The sequence below is a fragment of the Hyperoodon ampullatus genome (assembly GCF_949752795.1).
Source record: "Hyperoodon ampullatus genome assembly, chromosome: 3".
NCBI classification, from domain to species: Eukaryota; Metazoa; Chordata; class Mammalia; order Artiodactyla; family Ziphiidae; genus Hyperoodon; species Hyperoodon ampullatus.
This window is the reverse complement of record NC_136916.1, coordinates 127218989-127242164: the sequence shown is the minus strand read 5'-3', so window position 1 is coordinate 127242164 and position 23176 is coordinate 127218989. Positions and strand designations below refer to the sequence as shown.

General features: G+C 33.9%; 1 protein-coding gene across 2 annotated transcripts in view; it reads left to right on the top strand.

The window, feature by feature from the left end:
• Positions 1 to 23176, top strand: part of MDGA2 (MAM domain containing glycosylphosphatidylinositol anchor 2) — a gene marked incomplete at both ends in the record, with an annotated part of 734576 nt that overhangs the window by 417684 nt on the left and 293716 nt on the right. For both annotated transcript variants that reach the window (XM_079699828.1, XM_079699829.1), the window contains one exon: positions 7805 to 7937. In XM_079699828.1, the coding sequence (XP_079555954.1) occupies positions 7805 to 7937 (133 nt within the window). The remainder of the gene's footprint in view (positions 1 to 7804; positions 7938 to 23176) is intronic.

Here is a 23176-nt window from a genome sequence, read left to right as displayed (position 1 = left end):
CTCATATGTATATGTACATGCCATTTGATAGCATATATATATGCACACACGTATTATATATTCTATATATTATATATATTTTGTTATACATTATGATATATTTTTTAAAAATATTCTGAGTTTTGGGAGTTGTTTATTGAGAGGAAGAGAGTCAACCTGAATGCTTTCCTCCTTTCCTGAATGTGGTGAATTAATTGAGTGGGGTTCAAATTCTTCCTTAACTCTGCCTGTTATTTTCTATATTCCTTTTACAGATTTTGTCTGTATTAGCCCCTCTCCCTCTTTGACATACTATATAGAGTAATCTTACATATTAACCTAGATGACTGTCTCGTAAGTTCACACACCTTGGTAACTTGTTTCCTGACTGCAAGATGTAAATCATCTTAGTTCACCCAAAACGATTCTTCAGTCAAATGAGAGCTGAACTTTGGGCAATTGTGGACCTAGAATTCACAGTAAAAGTTATTCCTCCATTTTGTCCGTCCTTCTCGTGTGTCTACTTTGCTGCTCTGATCTGCATAAGAATTAACTAAGATATGCTGTGCACAAACCGTTAGATTTATTGGACTATATTTTTTGGTCTTTTAAAGAGTGGGAATCATCTCAAAATAAGGCTGTTTAAGCCTTAAAATCTCAATTACTACCCAAATTGTAGTCTTTGCTTTTGGATAACATAAACACTAGCAGCATTCCTAATCACAAGAACTTAGGTATATAAAATATTTCCAGAATGCATCTACTACAAAAATGACCTCTGTTTTTTAATGGCCATAGCTTCATTGCTGTTGGTTCAAATGTACTTGATTGTTTTATCAGTCCCTTGGGGCTTACTTCCCATTGCTAATAATTGACAGTTCAGTTCTTCTGTGTATGGCCCCTAGCTCAGCTTCTTAAATCTGTCTTTCAGCTTACCCTAATATAAATTTTTTTAATTGTTATTACTACTATTAGAGTCAATGTGGCTCAAAAAGGTTTACTGAAAACATTATGTGCAGGACAGTGAGTTGGCTCTATTCTTTTCTTGTCAGCAATCTTGACTGAGTTGATAGCATGCAAAGCACTTCACAAATGGCAGGAATGGAATTTAAAGTGGCCTTATCTTATATAATGGAAAAGGCAGTATTCATATAAATATATAATGTAAATGACAAAAAACATATATAAATATATAAACAAATACAACTGGTATAGACAAAACATATTAACTCAGAAAGTAGAAAGAATTTAGGAAAAATACTTTTAAGACTCTTTCAAGGGTAAGAGCTTTTAGTTTGAAAACTCTTCCTTGAAATAATGACTGTATGAAAATATTCAAAATAACTGTAGGGACATTTGTTGTTTAATGGGTAGACAGCTATGGTGGTTGGAAATCATGTTTAAAATATTTTCCAACAAGAGGGGGCAGGTTTTGAAAAAAAATAATCAGGTAGACAAGTGGCATTCAACACAAAATAAGTAGTATTAGAATAAATTAAAACCTACTCTCACAGCCCATCTAGTTGGCCTCTTCCAGGCTCTGAAATTTAATGTCAATCAATTGTCTTCATTTCTCTACATTCCAGCCACACTGATTTTCTATCTAACCCTCCAACAGGGCAACCTTACTACAGTGTTAGGTCTCCTCAGTTTTGGTTCCTACTATCTTTATTGTACTATATGTGATAACTCATCTTTCAAACATCCTTCTAGTCATTCAAGTTTCAGCTCAAAAGCCTTAGAGATACCTCTCAGAATGTCCTATCCAGAATAGCTCACCACATCTCCATCTCTCTATCACATACCTTATTTGATTTACTTGACAGCATTTAATACTTGTAAAAATCACTCTCTGTCTTTGTTTAGATATTTATTGTTTCAAACATGTAAAGTTTAATGTATTTTTCACTGTGTTCCCAGCATTTGGAAAGTACTTAGAGTAAGGCTATAGTTAATTTCGTCTAAACATTTTTTCATTGAAATATTACATATATATATAGAAAAGTACTTGAAACATAAGTATATAGCATGATGCGTTTTTTCACAGAGATCAGATTTCGCTTCGTAGCATGAAGATCAAGAAACAGAACTTTCGAGCACCTCCCTCTATGGTTATAGTTAATTTAAGTCAAGAAACTGACTATCTTGTAAAATTTGATAGACAGGAAGTATGGCATAACATTTGAAAGAATTTGAAAGGATTGACTTTCTGTGATACAATTTTTATTTTTTTACAAAGAATAGGGAGAAGCAAGAGAGTTGACGGTGTATTCTAGTAGTGCAAGTAAAAATATTTAATTGTAGAAAAATTATAGAGAAAGAATCAGTTTCCAATTGATTATTAATGTGGCAAGTACTATAGAAAGGGCAGAGAAATTACAAAGTAATAAGAATGATACAAGAAATATAGCATCATACACAAAGGACAGAATGCATAGTGGGAAAAATAAAGTCTAATTTTTATAGATTTTATATTTTTGTACCTTTTATTTTTAAAAGTCATTATGATTATATATTATAACTACATTACTTCTTGTAGAATATTATGAGTGGGAAGACCAATTTTAAGTATATCCTGTCAAGCAACAAATATTTATTAAGCGATGGCTATAAAAGGCTCCCTATTAGGTGTTATTAGAGATATAAGATAAATCTGCCCCTAGGGGCCTCATGATTCAGTTAAAGAACATAAGTCAACACATTGAATGATAATTTCATAACCAAATACTCAATAGTGAGTTATAAATAGATATTTTGGTATAAAAATGAAGTAGAAGTTCCAAAGGAAGAGAATTTACTTCTAACTGAGAAGGTCAGAAAAGAGTTTACAGAGTAGATACAGACTTTTTTGAACTGCACTTCGGTTTAGACGGGAACAGAAAAAGATGAATATCAAGGGATAATTTTCTTAAAAAAACAGCAGAGTGGAAATCATAAAATGACACCTTAAAATTGTGATTAAACTAATTTGATGGGGATAAATATTAACTAAAAATAATAAATTAATACATAATAACTAAACTAATTTGAGTGAGGAATAAGAAAAAAGTAAATTTGCTTAGACTGCCTAGAGTTTCAAATGACACACTAAAGGTTTTTGAAATAACCTTTCAGAGTAGGAGAGCTATTTAGGGTTTTCTAGCATGAAAATAACATGATGAAGGCAAGTATTGTGGCAGCATGCAGAGAAATTAGAATAAAGGAGAGCACAGTTCTCGATACTAGGCAGTACATTACCTTAGCTGAAATAAGCTCTCAAGATGTATGTATGTATTCATTAAATCAGTGGTTGTTGAGGGACTACAGCAAATATGCCTATAGATTGAAAAGCAAAGGTCATTCGTGAAAGAAACACTAAAGAATAATCTAAGGCACTTGATGCCATTGAATGTGGGGGAATGAGAAACAGTGAAGAGTGAATGATGACATGAGTCTTGAGTCTGGATTAGAGGAGAATGATAAGGTGATCATTAAAAAGTAGCACAGGGGGCTTTCCTGGTGGCGAAGTGGTTGAGAGTCCGCCTGCCGATGCAGGAGACACGGGTTCGTGCCCCGGTCCGGGAAGATCCCACATGCTGCGGAGCAGCTGGGCCCGTGAGCCATGGGCGCTGAGCCTGCGTGTCCGGAGCCTGTGCTCCACAACGGGAGAGGCCACAACAGTGAGAGGCCCGCATACTGCAAAACAAAACAAAACAAAACACAACATCAAAAGAGAAGATTTATATGAGGTGATGCAGTGAGTGTAAGTGGAATGGAATGCAATGGTGAACTCATTGAGTTTGATATGACATTGTATGTCTTACTGATGAAAATCTTCGTCAGTCAGTTATCGAAGAACTTAGGTTAGAGGTCAGAGGTATACATAGAGGTGGTGGAAGAGGACATGCATAGAGAGGTCAAGGGGAATCCGAGAGAAAAAATTCAATCTAGAAACAGAAGAGACAAGTCTAACTTGTTTGTTGGCAAAGTATGTAGTGGCTTTTTTGGGGGTAAGGGCTCTGTAATGCAAGAAGAAGTCGATAAATGTAAACAACAACAAAAATAATGGTCAAAAAGAATTAGAGAACCAGGATAGATTATCTTAAGAGATCCAGACGGGGTGTGGAGAAACTCAAGTGCAGGAGTGTAATGGCTAGCAAACATTGCAACTAAAAGGACAGGAAAAGTTTTGAAAAGCAGGATTTCATTAATTACAATACTATTGGTGATGTTTTTTAAGTGTGATTTTTTTTTGCTTAGAAATTTGTCAGGTATCTATATATAAATGCTAATTGAAACCATGATAATGCATCAGATTGCTCTAGGAATATAGTATAGTAGAAGATTGCAGACTAAAATTTGTATAGTAGATAGAAAATGAAATAGAATACAACCAAAAAGTGTCTAAATTATTATATTTATAATTTTTTACCTACACACAAGGAACTGTCAAAATAGCCAAGGCAATCTAGAGTGTTAGAAGTAAGCAGAGAAGTACAGAAGCATAAAAAAGAAATAAAGATTTATTGAATTTTAACAAAAGAGCATTATTAATGACATTAGAAGATACAGTTTCAGCGAAGTGTTGAAATAGTATCCAGAAAATATGGATTAAAAAATAATTTGTCAGTGGAAACAGAAACAAGAAATACTGGCAGAATATGATTAATTCTATGTGAATAAAGAGACTTTATCATTAAATATGCATCTAAATGGCACTGTTCATCCTCTGCATATATTTGAGAATTGTTATCACTGCATGATTCCTTTTAGAATGTTGACTATGTATATTAACATCTGAGTTCATATCAGGTGCCAAGCAGATAATAAATTCTGGATAAATAAATATGCATAAAGCAAAACCCTGAGTGGTGAACGATACATAGTCATAGTACTTTTAATTGCAAAAGTATTCATTTAAAAAGTGTCTCTCTATGCTAAGTCCTGTACTAGGTGCTTAGAACATAGGGCTGAGAGCAAGACAGACATAATCTCTGCCCTCTAGGTACTTACTGGCAAGGGGAGGAGTAAGGCAGAAAATAAATCCATTACCAAAATAAGTGGAAAAATGAGACTGTGTTATAAAAAGATATAAGCAGATCTCATAAAAATGGATTTCTCCTTTTCCAGAAAGTAAGGAAAGACTTACCTATGGAAGTGAGGAGTGTTGCGATTTAAGAATGAGATGAAATTGATTAGGCATAGAGAGATGAGGAACCAGGCATGTGCAAAGGGTCCATGGCCTAAGGAAGCTGAATGTGTGTAAGGCATTACAAAAATGAGAGGAGACTGGGGAGGCAAGGAGAATGCAGGTCATATAGGGTTGACAGTCATGTTAACAACTGTTATGTTTATGTTAAGGACAATACCATGTTATTCCTGTGATTTAAGCAGAGAAATGGCATGATCAGATTTCCATGTTAAAAAAAAGTCCTGATTCTAGATTAGATGATCATGCTTGCTTGGATTCTTAAACTATACCAAGCACAATCAGAAATTTCTCAGCTGAATGTTGGGTTTAGAGCATTACGTTTAAAAATAAATAAAAGAATGTTCAGAATTGAACATGTTGAAAGGTCAACAAAATCTGAGATAGAGATACTGAATATATGAATAAGATGTAATAATTGAAAGCCTAAGATTCCTGTTACTAAAGAAGAAAGCGTAGATTTAGAGGAATAGACTTGAAGTCCATTTTTGCATATGTAGAGTTTTAGGTACCTATGAGACATCAGAATGGACATATTGAGGTAAAAAATTGGCATATACGTTTAAAACTTGAGGGAGAATTTTGGAATAGAGATAAAGACTTGAGGGGGGCCAGGAATAAATTCATCAGGTTTGTAGTATAAATTCATCAGCAAGGATAAAATCATTTAAGGGACTTTTATAAAGAGTGATTAACTGTAGAACAAATAGAATTCCAGAGAATACCAACAGTTAATTAAGTGTTGAGAGGAGAAAGAAAAGTGAAGAAATCTAAACAACAACAGTCACAGAGGTAGGAGGAGTAAGATGTATTATCTCATTCAAAAAATTATCTGAGTCAACAGGTTCTAGTATAACATTCTTTCAACTATGCTTTGTAACTAAGCACACTTTTATACGCATTGTATATAGTTAATATAAATGAGAACTCTGTAATACTTTGAGAGCATGTTTTAAAATTTTGGGCTATCCAAAAAGTTCGTTCGGATTTTTCCATAAGATGTTATGGAAAAACTCGAACGAACTTTTTGGCTAACCCAATATAAATTCTAGAACCATACACTCTGACTCTGTGTATATTCCTGTGGGGTGTATTTGCATCTGTTTATACATAAAAAAGGCAATGTCTTTCCTAAAGAAAAATTGAAAGATAGAAGATTATTATTTATCCCACTGAGGAAAATGCTATAGGTGTGACTGTTTTAAGACTGAATTTTGACAATGAATGATAAGAATTATGACCAAATACCCATGCACACTGAAGGAGAGACTCATTTGACATGTGGAAAACTCTGTGTGCCTGCATATGTGTGGGCAAGCTTTTTTTTTTTTTTTTTTTTTTTTTTTTTTTGCGGTACGCGGGCCTCTCACCGTTGTGGCCTCTCCCGCTGCGGAGCACAGGCTCCGGACGCGCAGGCCCAGCGGCCATGGCTCACGGGCCCAGCCGCTCCGCGGCATATGGGATCCTCCCAGACCGGGACACGAACCCGTATCCCCTGCATCGGCAGGCGGACTCTCAACCACTGCGCCACCAGGGAGGCCCTGGGCAAGCTTTTTTTACTGCAACTGAACAATGTCTTTATGTATTAAATCACTAAATATTCTGATTCTTCTGAATAGCGTATCAAAGTATTGCAATTTTTAGGACTTGAATGATGTTACTTAAGTAAAATAAAATAAACACATGGTTATGTACAGATGTTATCTGGAAAAAATTAACATTTTAAAAATGGCTCTACCAAATATGATGTCATTGGCAGACTTTTCACCATCTCCATAATTAAGTTACTTGTGAAAGGAACTATTTTGAGAGATGCATTAATCACGTTAGATGGTAAAGAAATCCCAGGAGACCTTATTTGAATTGGGCAGGTTTCTTCCTCTTCTTATTGTTGTTGTTTGTTCTTTTTATCTTTTGAACAATTTCAGTGTTTTTGCATGGCCTTTTTTGGCTCATCAAGAGTGTGTAAGACATTTTTGACCACTTGCCTGATTTGAGTCTATCTGATTTGCCCAGGAGACTTAAACCTTGAATTCCTGAACATAAAGTAACACGAATAATAATAATATAGAAACACTCATGAATACTTTTTAAATGCAGTTTAAGATTTATCACCTGTCATTGCTCCATATACACAAAATATTTATGTATATACATTTAATTATCTATCATTAGATTGACCTCATTAACTTTGTTTTGCCAACAGTGTTTCATTTATTGACTCTTCAGAATCCTTTTCTTTCATAACATTTCATGTTGAAGTCTGCATAGGTTACAGTGTTTGTTGAATAAACTCCATTATTAAGTACACTGTTCTGATCTTTGCATAATAATTTGCATAACTATGACCAGAAATAGATTTCCCCCCTTAGGAAGCTAATTTGCAAAAAAAAAAAATAAAAAGCTATGAATTTTCATTGTAGTCAGTTAGTTTTTATCTCCAAGCACATTACAGTTTGATTTTTAAATGCAATAGTTTTTTTTTTTGTTTGTTTGTTTTAATTTAGGGCATTTTCCTTTAAAAATGACAATCTGCCATATTTTGATAATATAATTTTAAATACAATGCCATGATTCATCCATTTATTAATTTTGGTTACCATTGACTTTTTCTAATGACTTTTTCTATATTTTCAGGGTGAAACAAAGATATTAAAACTAAAGAATCTTCGACCTCAGGACTATGCTAATTATAGCTGCATTGCTTCAGTGAGGAATGTATGTAATATTCCTGATAAGATGGTGTCATTTAGACTTTCCAATAAAACAGGTACGTAACTACCTCTGAATGTTTTATGTCTGTTATCCACAACAAATGTTTAAAAAGTCTCTTTAACTTTTTTATACACCAAATGATTTCTATAGTATATGTAAGGAACAAGGCATCTTTTCTTTCCAGAAAATTCTGTAGTATCTAAAAATCTTTTAAGTGGACACTGTAAAATTTAATTGCAATATGCTCCCATGTATTATGTTTGTTTATACAGCAAGTAAAATTATAGTTCCTTAAATAATGTATTCATAAATGTCACAAGCCAGCTTATATTCTGTTCAAAGAAATTGCTGAGAAGTATTAGATTTTTCTTATGAAAATTTGAGCTCTAAATTGCTAAAAGTGTTTTGTGATTCCAAAACTAAGTAAAAGAACCTTTTTCTTACTCTGTTTCATGTCAAGAAAGCTAATTGGTAATTTCAAGTAGGTGTTTTTAGGAAAGTATTTTTGTAGAAAATGTCAAAACATTAGCAAGACTGCAACTTATGGTTAGCCTGTGTTTAGTAATATAAACCTCAGATTAATTGCAAACATATTAAGAAGAAATGTCTAAATGAAAGAGCAAAGAGAGCATGTGAATGAACTATCTTTTATAAGGTTGTATATAAAGAAACACTTAAAAATTAGAATTTGAACAGGTTTTGAGGAATTTTCATTGGCAATTAATATGAATTTTTACTCTTAAATCATTAGATTAAAATATAGAGTTTTAAAGGTACTTTTCCCATTAACAAAAACCTTGAAAAGTGTGGGCTTTGGTGTTCCTTGGTTTGGATCCCAGTTCTGTCACTTATTAGCTCTTGGATCTTGTTGAGCAAGTCACTTCACTCTTCTTTGCCTCAGTTTCCTCATAAACTCATAAACTTATAGGAAGGAATTAATGAGTTGATGTATATAAAGCATGTGGAACATACTTTATTCATTCCTCTGACAATGAGCTAGTAGTTAGCAACCCCATCCAGCTCATTTGGTGGAAAGATTAAACCTAGGACTTTCTGCAAAGATGAAAACTTGTGTGCTCATACGTTGATTCATCAACATGTGTTCCACTGAGTTGTTCAAATTTTGAAAGGTCATTCTTTTATTTATTCATTCATTTATTCATGCATTTATTCATCAGAGACTTATTGTGTTCCTATTATGGGTCAGCAATGATAAGCATAGGGCTATTGGCTAAGATGTAAATTGCCTTAAACTAAGAAATCCTCTATTAAGCACTGGATAAAAGTCATTAGAGGAAATTAAAAGAAGAATGTAGCAGACAAAAAGAAACTTTATCAAGAAAGATGAGAAGGACTTGATGAAAACTGCATTGCAGGAAAAAATAGAATTATAAAATCTTGTTGGCCCTAAGACTTATAAAAGTTAACAATTTTATTTCACTTAAAAGAACAAATAGGATATTGAGAAATAAAAATCAGATATTAATATAAGAACTTGGTGTAATTATATTATTCTTCTTGGCATGAACTATTTTGTGAATTATAACAGATGTTGTTTTTCTTAGTTTCTTTTTTTTTTTTTGCGGTATGCGGGCCTCTCACTGTTGTGGCCTCTCCCGTTGCGGAGCACAGGCTCCAGACGCACAGGCTCAGCGGCCATGGCTCACGGGCCTCCTAGCCGCTCTGCGGCATGTGGGATCTTCCCAGACCGGGGCACGAACCCGTGTCCCCTGCATCGGCAGGCGGACTCTCAACCACTGCGCCACCAGGGAAGCCCCTTCTTAGTTTCTTTAATGTATTTTTAGAATACACATGATTCAGAGAGAAAAATTAAAAATTAAATGGAAGTAGGTCCTATGGGATGGGTAAAGACATTGCAGTGTGTCAATGGAGATAATCCATAAACAATCTATAATAGGAATATAAAAGAGTTTTATTTGAGCCAAAATGAGGACTATAGCCCAGGAGACACAGATTCAGGAAGCAACTGAATTGTGTTCCACCAGGCTGCAAAATGGGGGATGCTTATAAAGGCAAAATTACATAAGTTGTTTGTCAAGAATTAGAATTGGAGCTGGCAAGAAGTAAGGGTGCTTGTTAAGCAAGTATTGGTTGGGGTCTGAAATGGTTGCACAGTTATAAGGGAAGACCTTGAGACCATAAGGTTGCAGCTGGCTGCTGCTTGCAGATGTCATTTTGAGAACAATTGATGGTGTGCTTGAGTCTGATACAGTTCATAAAATTCAAGTTCCCAATGATGCAGGAATGTGTCTGAAACCACATCCACAATGGCCACCTGGCTCCATCCTGGATGCCTGAACCACAGTTACTCCATTTTGATTTTTAAATTCATTCTTTTCTTTAATGGTTAAAGCAGCCATACAATGCATGTTGACAGGCCATAAGGTAGGCTGTTCTAATTCAAGCCAAATCATGTATAAGCCAGACTGACTTCCCCATACCTCAATGTGTGTGAAAATTTCTTCCATCCAGTGGAATGAAAAATAACATAATAGTGGTATATTATTACTTATGTTACAACCTTTCTCTTGAGAAGTACTTTATTAATTTTAAAAGTACTTCATGTTTATTATTTTAGTTTATCTTTATAACTATTGGGATGTAAACAAGTGGATTTTTTTTTTTTTTTTGCCATGTGTTTTCCTATCACCTGACACGTAACAAACTGGCCTGTAGCAGTTAAAGTATCTTCATTGGGACCTACTGTATAGCACAGGGAACTCTGCTCAATACTCTGTAGTAACCTAAATGGGAAAAGAACTTGAAAAAGAATAGATACATTTATATGTATAACTGAATCACTCTGCTGTACACCTGAAACTAACACAACATTGTTAATCAACTATACTCCAATATAAAATTAAAATTAAAAAAGATAAATCCTCATTGGGTTGTTTTGAGGATGAACTGAATTAACACAAACAAAAAGTCTTTAAAGACCAAGGTACAATGAAATTATATTTAATATTTTTATCTTGAACAAATGTGTGATTTTGTTATTTTCTAATTCCCCACAGCTAGTAATAAAGGGGAGGGGACAAGATTGATCCCAATGTTTGAAGGGTTATTTTAAAATAGGAGACTGACTAGCTACTCAAAATTTTTGTGGAGCTGAGAAAATGATCTTAAATCTCAGCCATAGTGTTTTATTAGGAGTAAATAAGGACTTCTTAAAGTGGAAAGGAGAAGATTATCACAGGAGGTGACAGACTTTCCAACTCCTGACATCTTGTAAAGCAGCTGGGTGACTATTTCTAAGATGATTTTTAACAATTATCAGCTCAGAAAACAGAGATTTGACTTCTTGTCCTATGAAGAGCACAAGATCACTTTCAGCTTTCTGGTCCATTATTTTTTAAGCAAAAATATTATATATCTAGACTGAGCAAACAAAATAAACTATTATTCTCTTTTATAAACTATCTCACAAAATTTTAGATTGACAGTCATTACAAAATGAGCTTCAGAGTTACAGTGCATAATTGTGTTTAAAAATATAAGCTAATACCTTGTTTGGCTCTTCAATAACTATAATCAGGTATGTCATGTGCCTGGTGCTTTACATATTCAAACCAGGTTTGCTTTAGCACTTTTCCCATCTGGCTGTGCTCAAAATTGGGAGAGTTTGTGCATTTCAAACAGGTGAAATCATTGAGGTAGCTCTCAAAGTACACCAGGAATAAATTAAGCTTTCATCATCTCCATGCAAACAGGTCTATAAACTAACAAATAAGTTCATTGCTTTTCTAACATCAGAAGAAGATCCTAAGTCACCATTGCCATAACCAACATGAGAGTCAGGCGCTCTTTAAGATTTCCCTCTTGTGAATCTCTAAATGAGAGGAATAAAGTTCCCATATTTTTAACTCATGGTTTGCACAATGTCAAGGAAAATGTGTAACTTATTGAGGGGGAGAATATTCTACAATATTATAAATACTGTAATATGTTTGATTAATCTCCTCTGTTAATATACTTAGGAAAGTGTAACTTTGGAAATCATTTTTGTAATGGAGATCAAATAATTGACTAAAAAATGTATTTTTGGTACAGACAGAATTTCACTTTAACATCTCTATAGTCAAATAAACTTTTAAATTTCAGTCAGTCTATTGACCTGATTTGCACGATGCCCAAATGACACAGCATATGAAGACAGAAACAATGTCTGCCATGGATAAGGATTTCTAAAAGTTTTTTGCAGCAGAACAATTGTATCATGGAGTACAGATTCCTGCACCCATTCCATACCTACTGAATTAGACTTTCTGAGGAATGACCTGCCAATGTATACATTTTAAACAAGTGTAAATAATTGCTTTGGAAAACAAATGTCTTTGTTATCAGTCATGTTTTCCATGACACCATTACATTTGTGAATAGGAATTTTTGTTAATAAAAATCAATTTCCTAGAACTGCTTAAAAAAGCAATGTCTAGGTGTCATTTTAAAAGTCAGTGTCGGGCTTCCCTGGTGGCGCAGTGGTTGAGAGTCCGCCTGCCGATGCAGGGGACACGGGTTCGGCCCTGGTCCGGGAAGATCCCACATGCCGTGGAGCGGCTAGGCCCGTGAGCCATGGCCGCTGAGCCTGCGCGTCCGGAGCCTGTGCTCCGCAACGGGAGAGGCCACAACAGTGAGAGGCCCACATTCCGCAAAAAAAAAAAAAAAATCAGTGTCATCTATAGATTTACCAATAATATGTTTTCTTAACTTTCTTACTCTTAATTGACATCATAGTAGAGCTTATAACTATATATCTGTCATGGAGTGTCCAATCATTTGTTGGCCCCTGTTGATTACTTGCCATGCTATGAAAAGTTACATAGCATGTTACATAAATGTCACTATTTATCATACTAATCTAGTGATCTTAGACCTTATCAAGAAAAATTCACAGAATTTTATAAAATATAAAATATTATGTTTATTTATTTATTGTCATGCACACCCCCTGACCAATTGACATAATTTTGTAGCAGGGTCTAAAAGTTGTTTGATTGTTTTTCTACTCCCATTTGGAAAAAAATGAATATTAGCTCTTAATTGGTAAATTCTTAATATAGTTGTACTTTTCATAGTTTATTAAAATAAACCTATTAAAATTTGTAAATTTAAAAAATTAAAAAATACAGGTATATTTTAAATTATCATAATTATAGTAACTGTAAACTATTTGAAATTTCTCAGATTATGTGTATTCCTAACGTGAGGGCACCTACAAATTATGATTTTAAAAAATTAATTTATTTTAATATATTTCAAGCAGTTATATGTTGATGACTCATGATTTCAAAGGCAAATAAGAATTAAGTATGTTATTTATATTAGGATGAAATACAAACTTTGTACCTGCTTGAGAGGTTATGATGAATTCTATAAAGAAATTGGGCAGGTGGGGCTAATTTTACTTAATTATATAGGTCCTTTGATTCAGTCTGCTCAAATTTAGCATTTATAAAATTATCCAATTAGGCTGCTTTCCATAAATGTGCATTACATCTAGGAAACAAGTCATTGAAAAGTACTACTGGCTATAGAAATACGGAAACCTGTACTCCCTTCTTCTTTTCTTCCTGCTCTCCTTTCTTTCTTTCTTTCTTTCTCTCTTTTTTCCCCTCCAATCCGTCTCAATAAATTTTACCACAGAAAAAGATAGAGGTTAGGAAACATCTCTGTTCCCTTTGTTAGACAACTATTATCTGTTCTTATTATTTTATATAACCTATAGGGAAGTTGTTAATGTAAATGTTCAGCAATTGCTGTGAGACTAAATATAAAACTTTTTATATGCCGTGCTCTATTCATGGTAGTTCTCTTCTATGTTTAGAGGTATTTAAATTATCTAAGTGTTATGAAAAATAAAATAATGTTTCAGTTATAGGAATTTCATAGAAATAATTGTCTGTAATAAGAATAGTATGGACATAGACACCTCCTCTTGTAAAATAGTCCATTGTCATAGATAGCCAGTTTAAGGGCAAAAGGAAATGGCAGTAGAAACTTTGCTGTCATCATACCTGAGTACTAACTTCATGCATCTTTCTTAGCCATGTGGATATTTGAACTTCTTTCCTTTAGGCAAGCTCCACAGCATCTAGACAAACAGTAGCACCATTTATTAGACTCTAGGTGTAATTTTTTCACCAACAATCACAGCTTTAACGAAAGACTATGTTTATGAGAGATACTTAGTGTAAATACAATGACTTCCTGTATTAGTCTACTTGGCTGCCATAACAGAATACCACAGACTTAGTGGCTTAAACAAAAGAAATGTATTTTCTCACAGTCTGGAAGTTAGAAGTTCATGATTAAGGTGCAGTCAGGGTTGATTTTTGGTGAGGCCTCCCTTTCCTGGCCTGTAGTCGTCATCTTCTGATTGTGGCCTTTCCTCTGTGGTTCTTGGAGGGAGAGAGTAGTGAGCTCTGATGTTTCTTCTGACTCTAACAAGGACACCAGCTCTAGCAGATTAAAGTTCCACCCTTATCACCTCATTTAAATTTACTTAACTGCCCTAAAGGCCCTGTCTTCAAATACAGTCACATTGAAGATTAGGGCTTCAACATACAAATTTGAGGGGGGCCACAATTCAGTTCATAACACTTTAAAATGACTAAAAATGGCCTCTGCATTTAGGATTCCTTTTCTTTTAAAATTTCAGATATAAGTTCATAATATATGTTATATCAAAGGAAGAAAAAGAATCAGCCATTTAAAGAAAAGAGTCTACTCTTCGGTAGAATCTCAACCTAAAGAGGGAACTCTACTGAGAGTATGTGTGGTCCTGTATTCTTAGCTTTGGGGAAATAGGAAGGAATAAATTGTAAAGGAAGAAGGTAAAATGAAACTTTAGTGAGGGACAAAGATCACTTTTGTAATAGTATCATAATAAAATTTTAAAAGACTGGACAAAGTATCAAAATACGGATACAAATGATGTGTCAGTGAGTCTGCACATTTTTTTTTCTGATTTTCTTTTTTATGATGGAGAAGTTAGTATGTGAAACAGAAGAAAGAAACAGGAGGAAGAAAAGGAGCAGAAAAAATGTTTTATCTTTTCATGTACTAAAATATTGGGAATATGAATGCCTTAGTAGATTTTTTTATCATAGGTAATGCAGATTTTCTAAACAATAGTATTTATAACTACAGATACCAACAGAATACAAAAAATAGTATTAGAATATTGTTGATAGGCCATATCATTTGAGAATGAGATGTTTCCTAACTCTCTTGCAAGAATTTTGACATTCAAAAACCTAAGGTTCAAATTTTGTTTTTCTCAATTGGAGATGTAATTTAGCTTCTCTAAACTTACTTTTCCCCTCCCCAAAATAGGGATAACACAGAGATCCATAATATTTGGTTTTATAGGCTGTAAATCCAACACATAACAAGTACAATAAATAGTAGTCATCATTGGGTTGTTAACCTTGATAATGGAAAGTAAGAATAAAATTGGTATCATCAGTAATCATGGAGAGATGATGACAAGAACCTTAGACTTTTGCTAGGATATGGTGTATAGCTTCAACCATTGATGACTAATCTTAAAATGAGTTCTCCATCATTTTTTAATTATTTTCATCAGTGAGTAAATTAAATATTTATATTTTCCAGAAAAATATATAGAAATGAATACATCTTCTGGCATATGTCTGTCTAAACTATGATTGGCAGAAATGTTTACATAGATATAAAATATTATTCTGTGAAATTAATAAGGGTACATAAGGAAAATTAAAGTAATTTGCAATCTTGTTGATATGTAATAGATTCTTCATCTGAGTGCTCTGTCATTTCCTACAGTAATTGAACCTATATATGCTCTATCCTCACTGATGTAGCTTCATAAATGTGAAAATATAGGTGATGAATACACAGTGAGTCTGGGGACAGAAGCAATGGTTATTATGGGGCTTCAGCTTTGGTCTTCCTGATACTATTTTCAGAGAAACAAGTTAGCCCTGATTTTTCAAAATTCTATTACCATAGTAACAGGAAGTATGCATGTTTCTGGGATCTCTCTAGGCCTGTGCATTTCATTGTCCTGGCAATGAATTTTTCAGGTTCACTATATCCACGTTTATTCTTAGACTATGAGCTCTTATATAAAATATCCCTCATAAACTATTAACTTGCCCAGAAGACATAATAACCTAGATACAGTAGATAGCTAAGCAAGGAAGATTAAAATAACTGTTAAACAAATGAAAGGCAATGCTATCATATTTATTTAAAAGGGTGTAAATTATTGAAATGCTATCTCACAACTTAACCAAATACTTCGGAGCATGTCAAATAGTCTGTGTTTTAGCAAACATCTAGAATAATTTATTGATCAGATTTTCCCAGCTTTACGTAGTTATTCTTCAAACGCTATTAGGCTATAATTATAATTAAACAATTTAAAAGTTATTCGTAAGAATAAAGTAGTTCAAATCATGTGATATTTCTTTCAGTGAGTTGAGTGAGAATATGTTAAAATAAAGCAATAGAATTTTTATACACCTTAGAACACTTAACTTTTAATTTTAAACTGCTTTTGATTACAGATTTATAGACCTTGGCTTAGTACTTGATAAGGTTCTATTGTTCTAGTGAAACTGCTGAGAATTCTGTTATTATAGACAATTCAGTTACTAGAAATGCATTTTAGACTTCTTGTATGTTTTTTTTGAGCTTGCACTTAGAACTTGTGGTTTAGAATATCTTTATGATCATTCACTGACAAATTTGATTTTATACATTATTGGGTCTCATGATGAAGATACAATAATATCCATAAGTGCATGTAACTAATCCCATAATTTATCTACCCAAACTCCTAGAATAGATTATATCCAGGGATGGTCTTTAGGGTTCCCAACCATCCCAGTGTGTCCTGGGCTCAGTAAAAGTCTCACATCCTATAATCTCAGGCAAACCAGTATAAATGGTCACTTAATGATCTAATCCACCATGCAGCCTACCCTCATATAGAATAGTCTTAATGGCAGTTGTTAATGCTGGTACATGTGCAGGCTTTAAGCAGCTCTACATAAAGAAACATTTGTAAGAAAAACCAGGGTGTAGATCCTGACTCTCCCCAGTGGTGTGACCAAGTCCTTCAACTCTTTGAACCTGCTTTTTTTGCTAATTCATGTTGATAACGGGCTCTAGGTGGGCCACCAGTTGATAGAAAGAGAATATTTACTCTCAGATTTCATTTTTATTTACCAAGTTAACAACAACAAAAACTTAGATTAAATGAGATGGCTGCAAAGAAGTAGATGCAGCCTCTATGTACACAGCTACTCTTGAGCCCCAAGATTCATGCAAGCAAGTTATAGGCTTGCAGAATTTGACAAGATTAATACCTAATTGTGCTGTTGTCCTTTTATACATAAGGCTTACATTACTATCTATTTAAGAAAAAGATTTAGCAAACGAATAACCTCTGGACCTGATGCACCTATTTGAAGAAATCTTTGCACATCTTGGGCTCTCAATATTTCTTTTACAAAAAGTCACTGTCAGGGAGGTTTTTATCTCATTCAAGAGAAGATGCATCACTGGCCACTGTCCTGCCTCCAGCTGTAAGACATTTAAGAGTACAAACTTCCCCATAGAATCTTACCTCATTACACGTACTGTGAAGATTAAATGAGATTGTATTTAAATTGCCTGGCAAATGTTGGGCTCTTAGTTTCATTGTATTGTGAGTGTTAGATTAAAAAAAATTTTCCTTTGTGAAGAAACTAATGAGGATTTCCAAAATCTCATTTAGCCCTTTGATTATCCTTTTTTATTTATTGAAAGTATCAGTGATACAATATACTACTCTGTACTTTTCAGCAGAAATATTAAATCACAGCTAAATTCCAATTTGTTTCAATGGTTACAGAAATAAGTGAATATCAAATATTGTGTACTCATTAAATGTAAATTATCATATTAATAGTATGTACATTAGTAATGAGTAGATGTTTACATTAGGTCTGCAAGATTTTTATAAAGACTTTTTGTAATATACTTACTTCCATAATGAAGAAATAGATACAATTTATGTTCTTACCCTTTCTTAAAATCAAGTATACTAATCAGTACCAGGAAAATGTACATTTAAAAATATTTTTAGGAAAATAGGAATTGATTATTATCTCATCAAAGAACACTTATAGAATACATTTTCTAGTTTAAAGAACAGGAAAAATGCAAACAGTTTTTTGGGGGGGAGGGGTGAGCCATGAATATCTGCTTTTATCTCTGACATTCTAATATGATGAAATGCACGTATTATTGTTAAAACTTCATGCTAAAATATTTGTGTTTTCAAGGAGTCCTCTGACCTTAGCCACACTACTCATAGGATTTAACATCCTGTGTTGTGGCTAAGATTAGCCCTGTGGTCACTGTTAATATAGATTCATAGAGTCATTTGAGTCACAACTAGACATAATTTAAAAGATCCACATTGGTTCATGATGGCTTCAAATTAAATTTAAAAATTAAGAAGGTCCATGAGCTTCCCTGGTGGCACAGTGGTTGATAATCCGCCTGCCGATGCAGGGGACACGGGTTCGTGCCCCCGTCCGGGAAGATCCCACATGCCGTGGAGCGGCTGGGCCCGTGAGCCATGGCTGCTGAGCCTGCGCTTCCGGAGCCTATGCTCCTCAACGGGAGAGGCCACAACAGTGAGAGGCCCGTGTACCGCAAAAAAAAAAAAAAAAGAAAAAGAAAAAAAAATTAAGAAAGTCCTTGTAGTAGTCCATATAGTGGGAGTAGGGTATCTCATGTATTCTTACAGAGACTGAAAGGAGAGAGGTGAGCAGTAGACTGGAGCATAATGGACAGGCAGAGTATCAGAAATGCATTAACATCAACCTTTTGACTATAAGTCCAGATGCAGCATGTACTTTTGGTTTGCTGTTGTGGCAGTTATTTCCAAAGCATCACAAAGATTTTGGCTTTTCCCTCAATTTTCATTTTCTGCAACATCTGTTCCAAGACATTTTTTTTCTGATAACAACATACTCTTCCTGATTTACTTGCTACTGTTCTATTGCTTTAGAAAATAGGTTTGCCCAATTGTTTAGTAATACATTTTAGTTTATGTTTTGAACAGCATTTCTTTCTGTCAGCTCCTTTTAGTCACTGCTTTAGTTGCTATATTGTACTACTTGAGCATTTTATTGACTGCATCCTTCAATCACATACCATCCAGTGAATGTGCTGTAAAGTCAACAGTATTGATTTCTGATAGACATACTGTATAATAGAAATTTATTGATGGCAACTTTGTCCTTTTGTTCTATTAATGGTACGTATTTCCCTGCTTTGACAAAAATGGAGATTATCAAGAAACCAGGTATAAAATTTTTGGCATAAATAGATGTGACAATTATATGAAGCTACTCTTTAAGTTTCACTTGGATTTGGCACTGCAACCCTGTGCACAACCAAGCAAGAGGCAGAATTTTTAGTCAGTCAAGTATAAAACTTTACCACGTGGTGTTCTGCCTAATTTAGCAGCACCTGGCGACGCCAGTTTGCTTTGTTTTACTGAAAAGAGTTTGTAGTTCTAAAATGGTAAAATATTGGCAATTTCATATAGTTTGACTTAACAGGTAACAATAGATAAGAAATTTCTTCAAAATGATTATTATGTATGGAGTGCAAATTAAAATATATATTTTCAAAGTGAAGAGAGAAAAAGACACAACAGGAAATAAATGAACAAAGCTATTGGAAAAACAAGCCGTATAATATGGGTTCTTATAAATTTCCTGGGATTGAATCCACTAAGACAATTGCCTGGGAAGAACAAAATGGGGGAAAAGAAGCAAAATTCCTTCTATTCTTACCATATCTTTCTAATTCTCTTGGTTTTGATCATGAATACTTAATAACTAAAGTACTGCCTCATTACATTTTGTCTTTCAGCTTTAAAATTAGCTCAGTCTGAAAAAATTGTAATGTTTATGTCTTTCTCATTTTGGAACCATAAGCAAAAAGCAATCAGATGTGATGTCCATATAGAGTTAGAACACTATGGACTATACAAAAATATGATACTACATTTCAAAGACCCTGAAAATTCAGTGAATATGCAATGGTTTGCATACTAAACATTGTTTTGTGTGTTTAAGTAAAATGTTAAATATGAATACAGGTTTAGAAGAGCATTACTATATGTATACAGTTCTATAGTCAAAGAATATGTAATATGGATTTAATTCTTAAGTCACTGGAGAGTTAAATAGGAAATTCAATACATACCAATATCAAAAACTTGAAGAAAAACAAAAAATAATTTGACATTTCAAACAAATGGTATTTGTTTCCTCTGCAAAGATATTTCATCAGTTCATATTAATCATGTAGAATGGGAAATATGGGTTTAACAAAATCTATATGGAAAACATCAGAACTAGAGTAGGAAGTTATATTTTCAGTAGCTTTGTGAAATAAAATATTGGCAGGACATTTTTTTGTACATGCAGTTACTCATGTGTAGAGAGGAATTGAATTTGGAGGTGATTCAGTCAGTGTTTTACCTTTCATATTAAAATAGTATTAAAAAGGTTTTATTGACTTTTAATCTTTCCTTAAGCAACATTCCATTTTGTGCAGCTTTTTAGTTCCTTCACGTATGTTACACTGCAGTATTATCTTACTCAAAAAAGAAACACCTCCCTTATAATATAGCAGCATTGTCCTAGAATATGGCAAGAATACATTTAAATGTACTCTGAATGTCTGAAATCCCAAGATAAGAAATGTAGCTAGTTTAATAGTTAGGCTTGAATTGACTTGTGTTAGAATTAGATCTGTAATAACATTCTTAAACAGCAGTTAGTATTTACAGTATGTCAACCTGATACTGTACTGAAACCTACTACAAGGTCCATAGTTTAAAACTGTCATTTTCTCCGGTGCAAACCACAATTTTATTGTTTTGTAATTTAGTCCAATATATTGGCTCCTAACCACACACAAAACTTGGAATCAAATCCCTCTGCTTTGGCATATTTATTTTTCACAAATTATGCTCTGATTCTGCCTCTCTTTTTCTTTCTTTTTCATTTAATTAGCCATGTGGAAGGAATATCAATGTAAGCCTAAAAGTAAATAGTAGTTAATATATCTGTACTTGAAAGGAGAACAACTCCTGAAAGCATATTTAGCCCTTTATAAAACAAAGTCTTCACATTTCTCAGGTTTCCCAGGGCAAACCTTAATTTGTTGAGGCACCCCTCAACTCCTAGAATTAGACTCCTCATTCCAACGTTTTCAGATGCACATGTCAGTTGGAGGCTAGTGCAGAAATCCCAGTTAGGAGGTTGGTAACAGATACTTGGCAAGGGCTGAGGTACTTATGACACTGCACTTGTCTGGGTTGTGACCCAATTCAGCGATCAAGGTATGATATTCTTAATTTTATGAAACTACTTCTAGAATCCAATGTAAATAATCATTATAATGCTTAAATGTGTTAAGTATGAATGTATGTATGATTTGTATGCTTTGATTTCTTTAATTTGACCTTTGGTCCAGTATTGTGTTTAGCAAAATATGACTACTTTTGTCCTTTGCAAAGTAGTATTTTATAGCAAACTTTAGAAGCACCAGCAAAAGTCTCTCTCTCTTTTCCCCCATCCCATGATTAATACCTAAATATATGGATATATTACTTCTTTTCTTGCTTTTTAAAATTGTATCTGCCTAATCTGATATTTTGGGGTTGGCAGTTGAAATGTCAATAAATGAAGACTTGGTTAATAGTTTATGACCATGCTTACTGTTCCATGTAATAATATACTTGTTTTTCTTACTCTTTTCTTAGTGGCATATTGTCAGCTGCCACTGTTGTTCTCCATTGTTCTGTCTCAAGAAGCCTTTCCTTGTTCAAATTTCTCCTCCTTACCTTGTGAAGTCTGAGAACTTAAATAACTGAGCCCATTATAGTTTTGTATGAGATAGGAGTGAAAACACTGTGAACAATGGCCTAAGAGCCTTTTCCACAGTAACTTCAGAATTTAGGCTTTTAAATAATGCCTTAGGGGGTTCACAAGTCCTTTTTGCCTTCTATTCTAAGTGGTAGAGATTTCTGGAAGCCTGACTAGCAAACCATGTTTATTTTTGCCTTCCCTAGGCTTTTATTATAATAGATGATATTAATGTTATGCCTTTTCTCTATTAGAGCAGCAGCATTAATTCTTTCTCTGACATAAATACCATCAGGAATTTAACTAGAGCTTGAAAATTATCAACTTTATTTCACTCTGGAGTTTATCTACAATGCTCTAAATCCATCTCAAGTCAGACTGCCTAGATTAGAATCGCAGCTCCACCATTCACTATGTACGTGACCTTGGGAAAGTTATCTAAACTGTCTCTCAGATTGGTAATAAGTAAAAGTTATCTAAACTGTTTCTCAGATTGGTAATAATAGTAGCTATCTCATAAAATTACATGAGAAATATATGAAAAGCTTTTTGAAGTGTGCCTGGAACATATTAAGGGCTATAGTTGTCTCCATCTAATTACAAACACCTCGAGGGCAGGATTTTTGTCGGTTTTGTTCTATTATCTCCAATGCCTAGAACAGAGTCTGACACACAGTTGACACTTAATAACTATATGTTGAATTAACAGTTTTTCTTTAAATAAAACATAGGTTATTCCTTTGTTTCCTGTCAGTTTATTTTGTTGCTATCAATGAGCTGGCTAATTAAGCTCCTGATCTGATTTCTAATCTTTGCTATATCTTGGAACCAATTTAGATATTTGAGTAACCTGAGTATAGATATATCACAAGATTAGGAGACTATATGCCAAGGTGTTTTCTTAATCAAGGTAGACATTTGGCCTGGGCAGTCCTTTGGAAACTAATGGAATTCCCTTGGAGAGGCAAACAGAGTCCCAGCAGTGTTAAATCTGTTCAACATAACTGTTTAAGATTAGCTATGAACCACCTTAGCAATATTACTATAAAATGAAATTGTAGAATCATAAAAAGTTTCAAAATATAACATTATAATACAGTGCCACCAGGATGGGCAATAAAAAGAAAAAAAGAAAAACACCTAGTTTTTATCAGACCGCTAAGACAAGAGTAAGAGAGTAACTAATAAGAGAGTACCTTTTTGCACCATCCTTCTATGTTACAAATACTGGTTGTAGAAATACCGGCTGCCTCCATTTCAGCAGCTCTGATGGCCAGAGCAGAATTATTGTTTTGTTTTCTTTGCTACTCTAGTGAGGCCTCAAGAAGTATAGCTGGGAGAT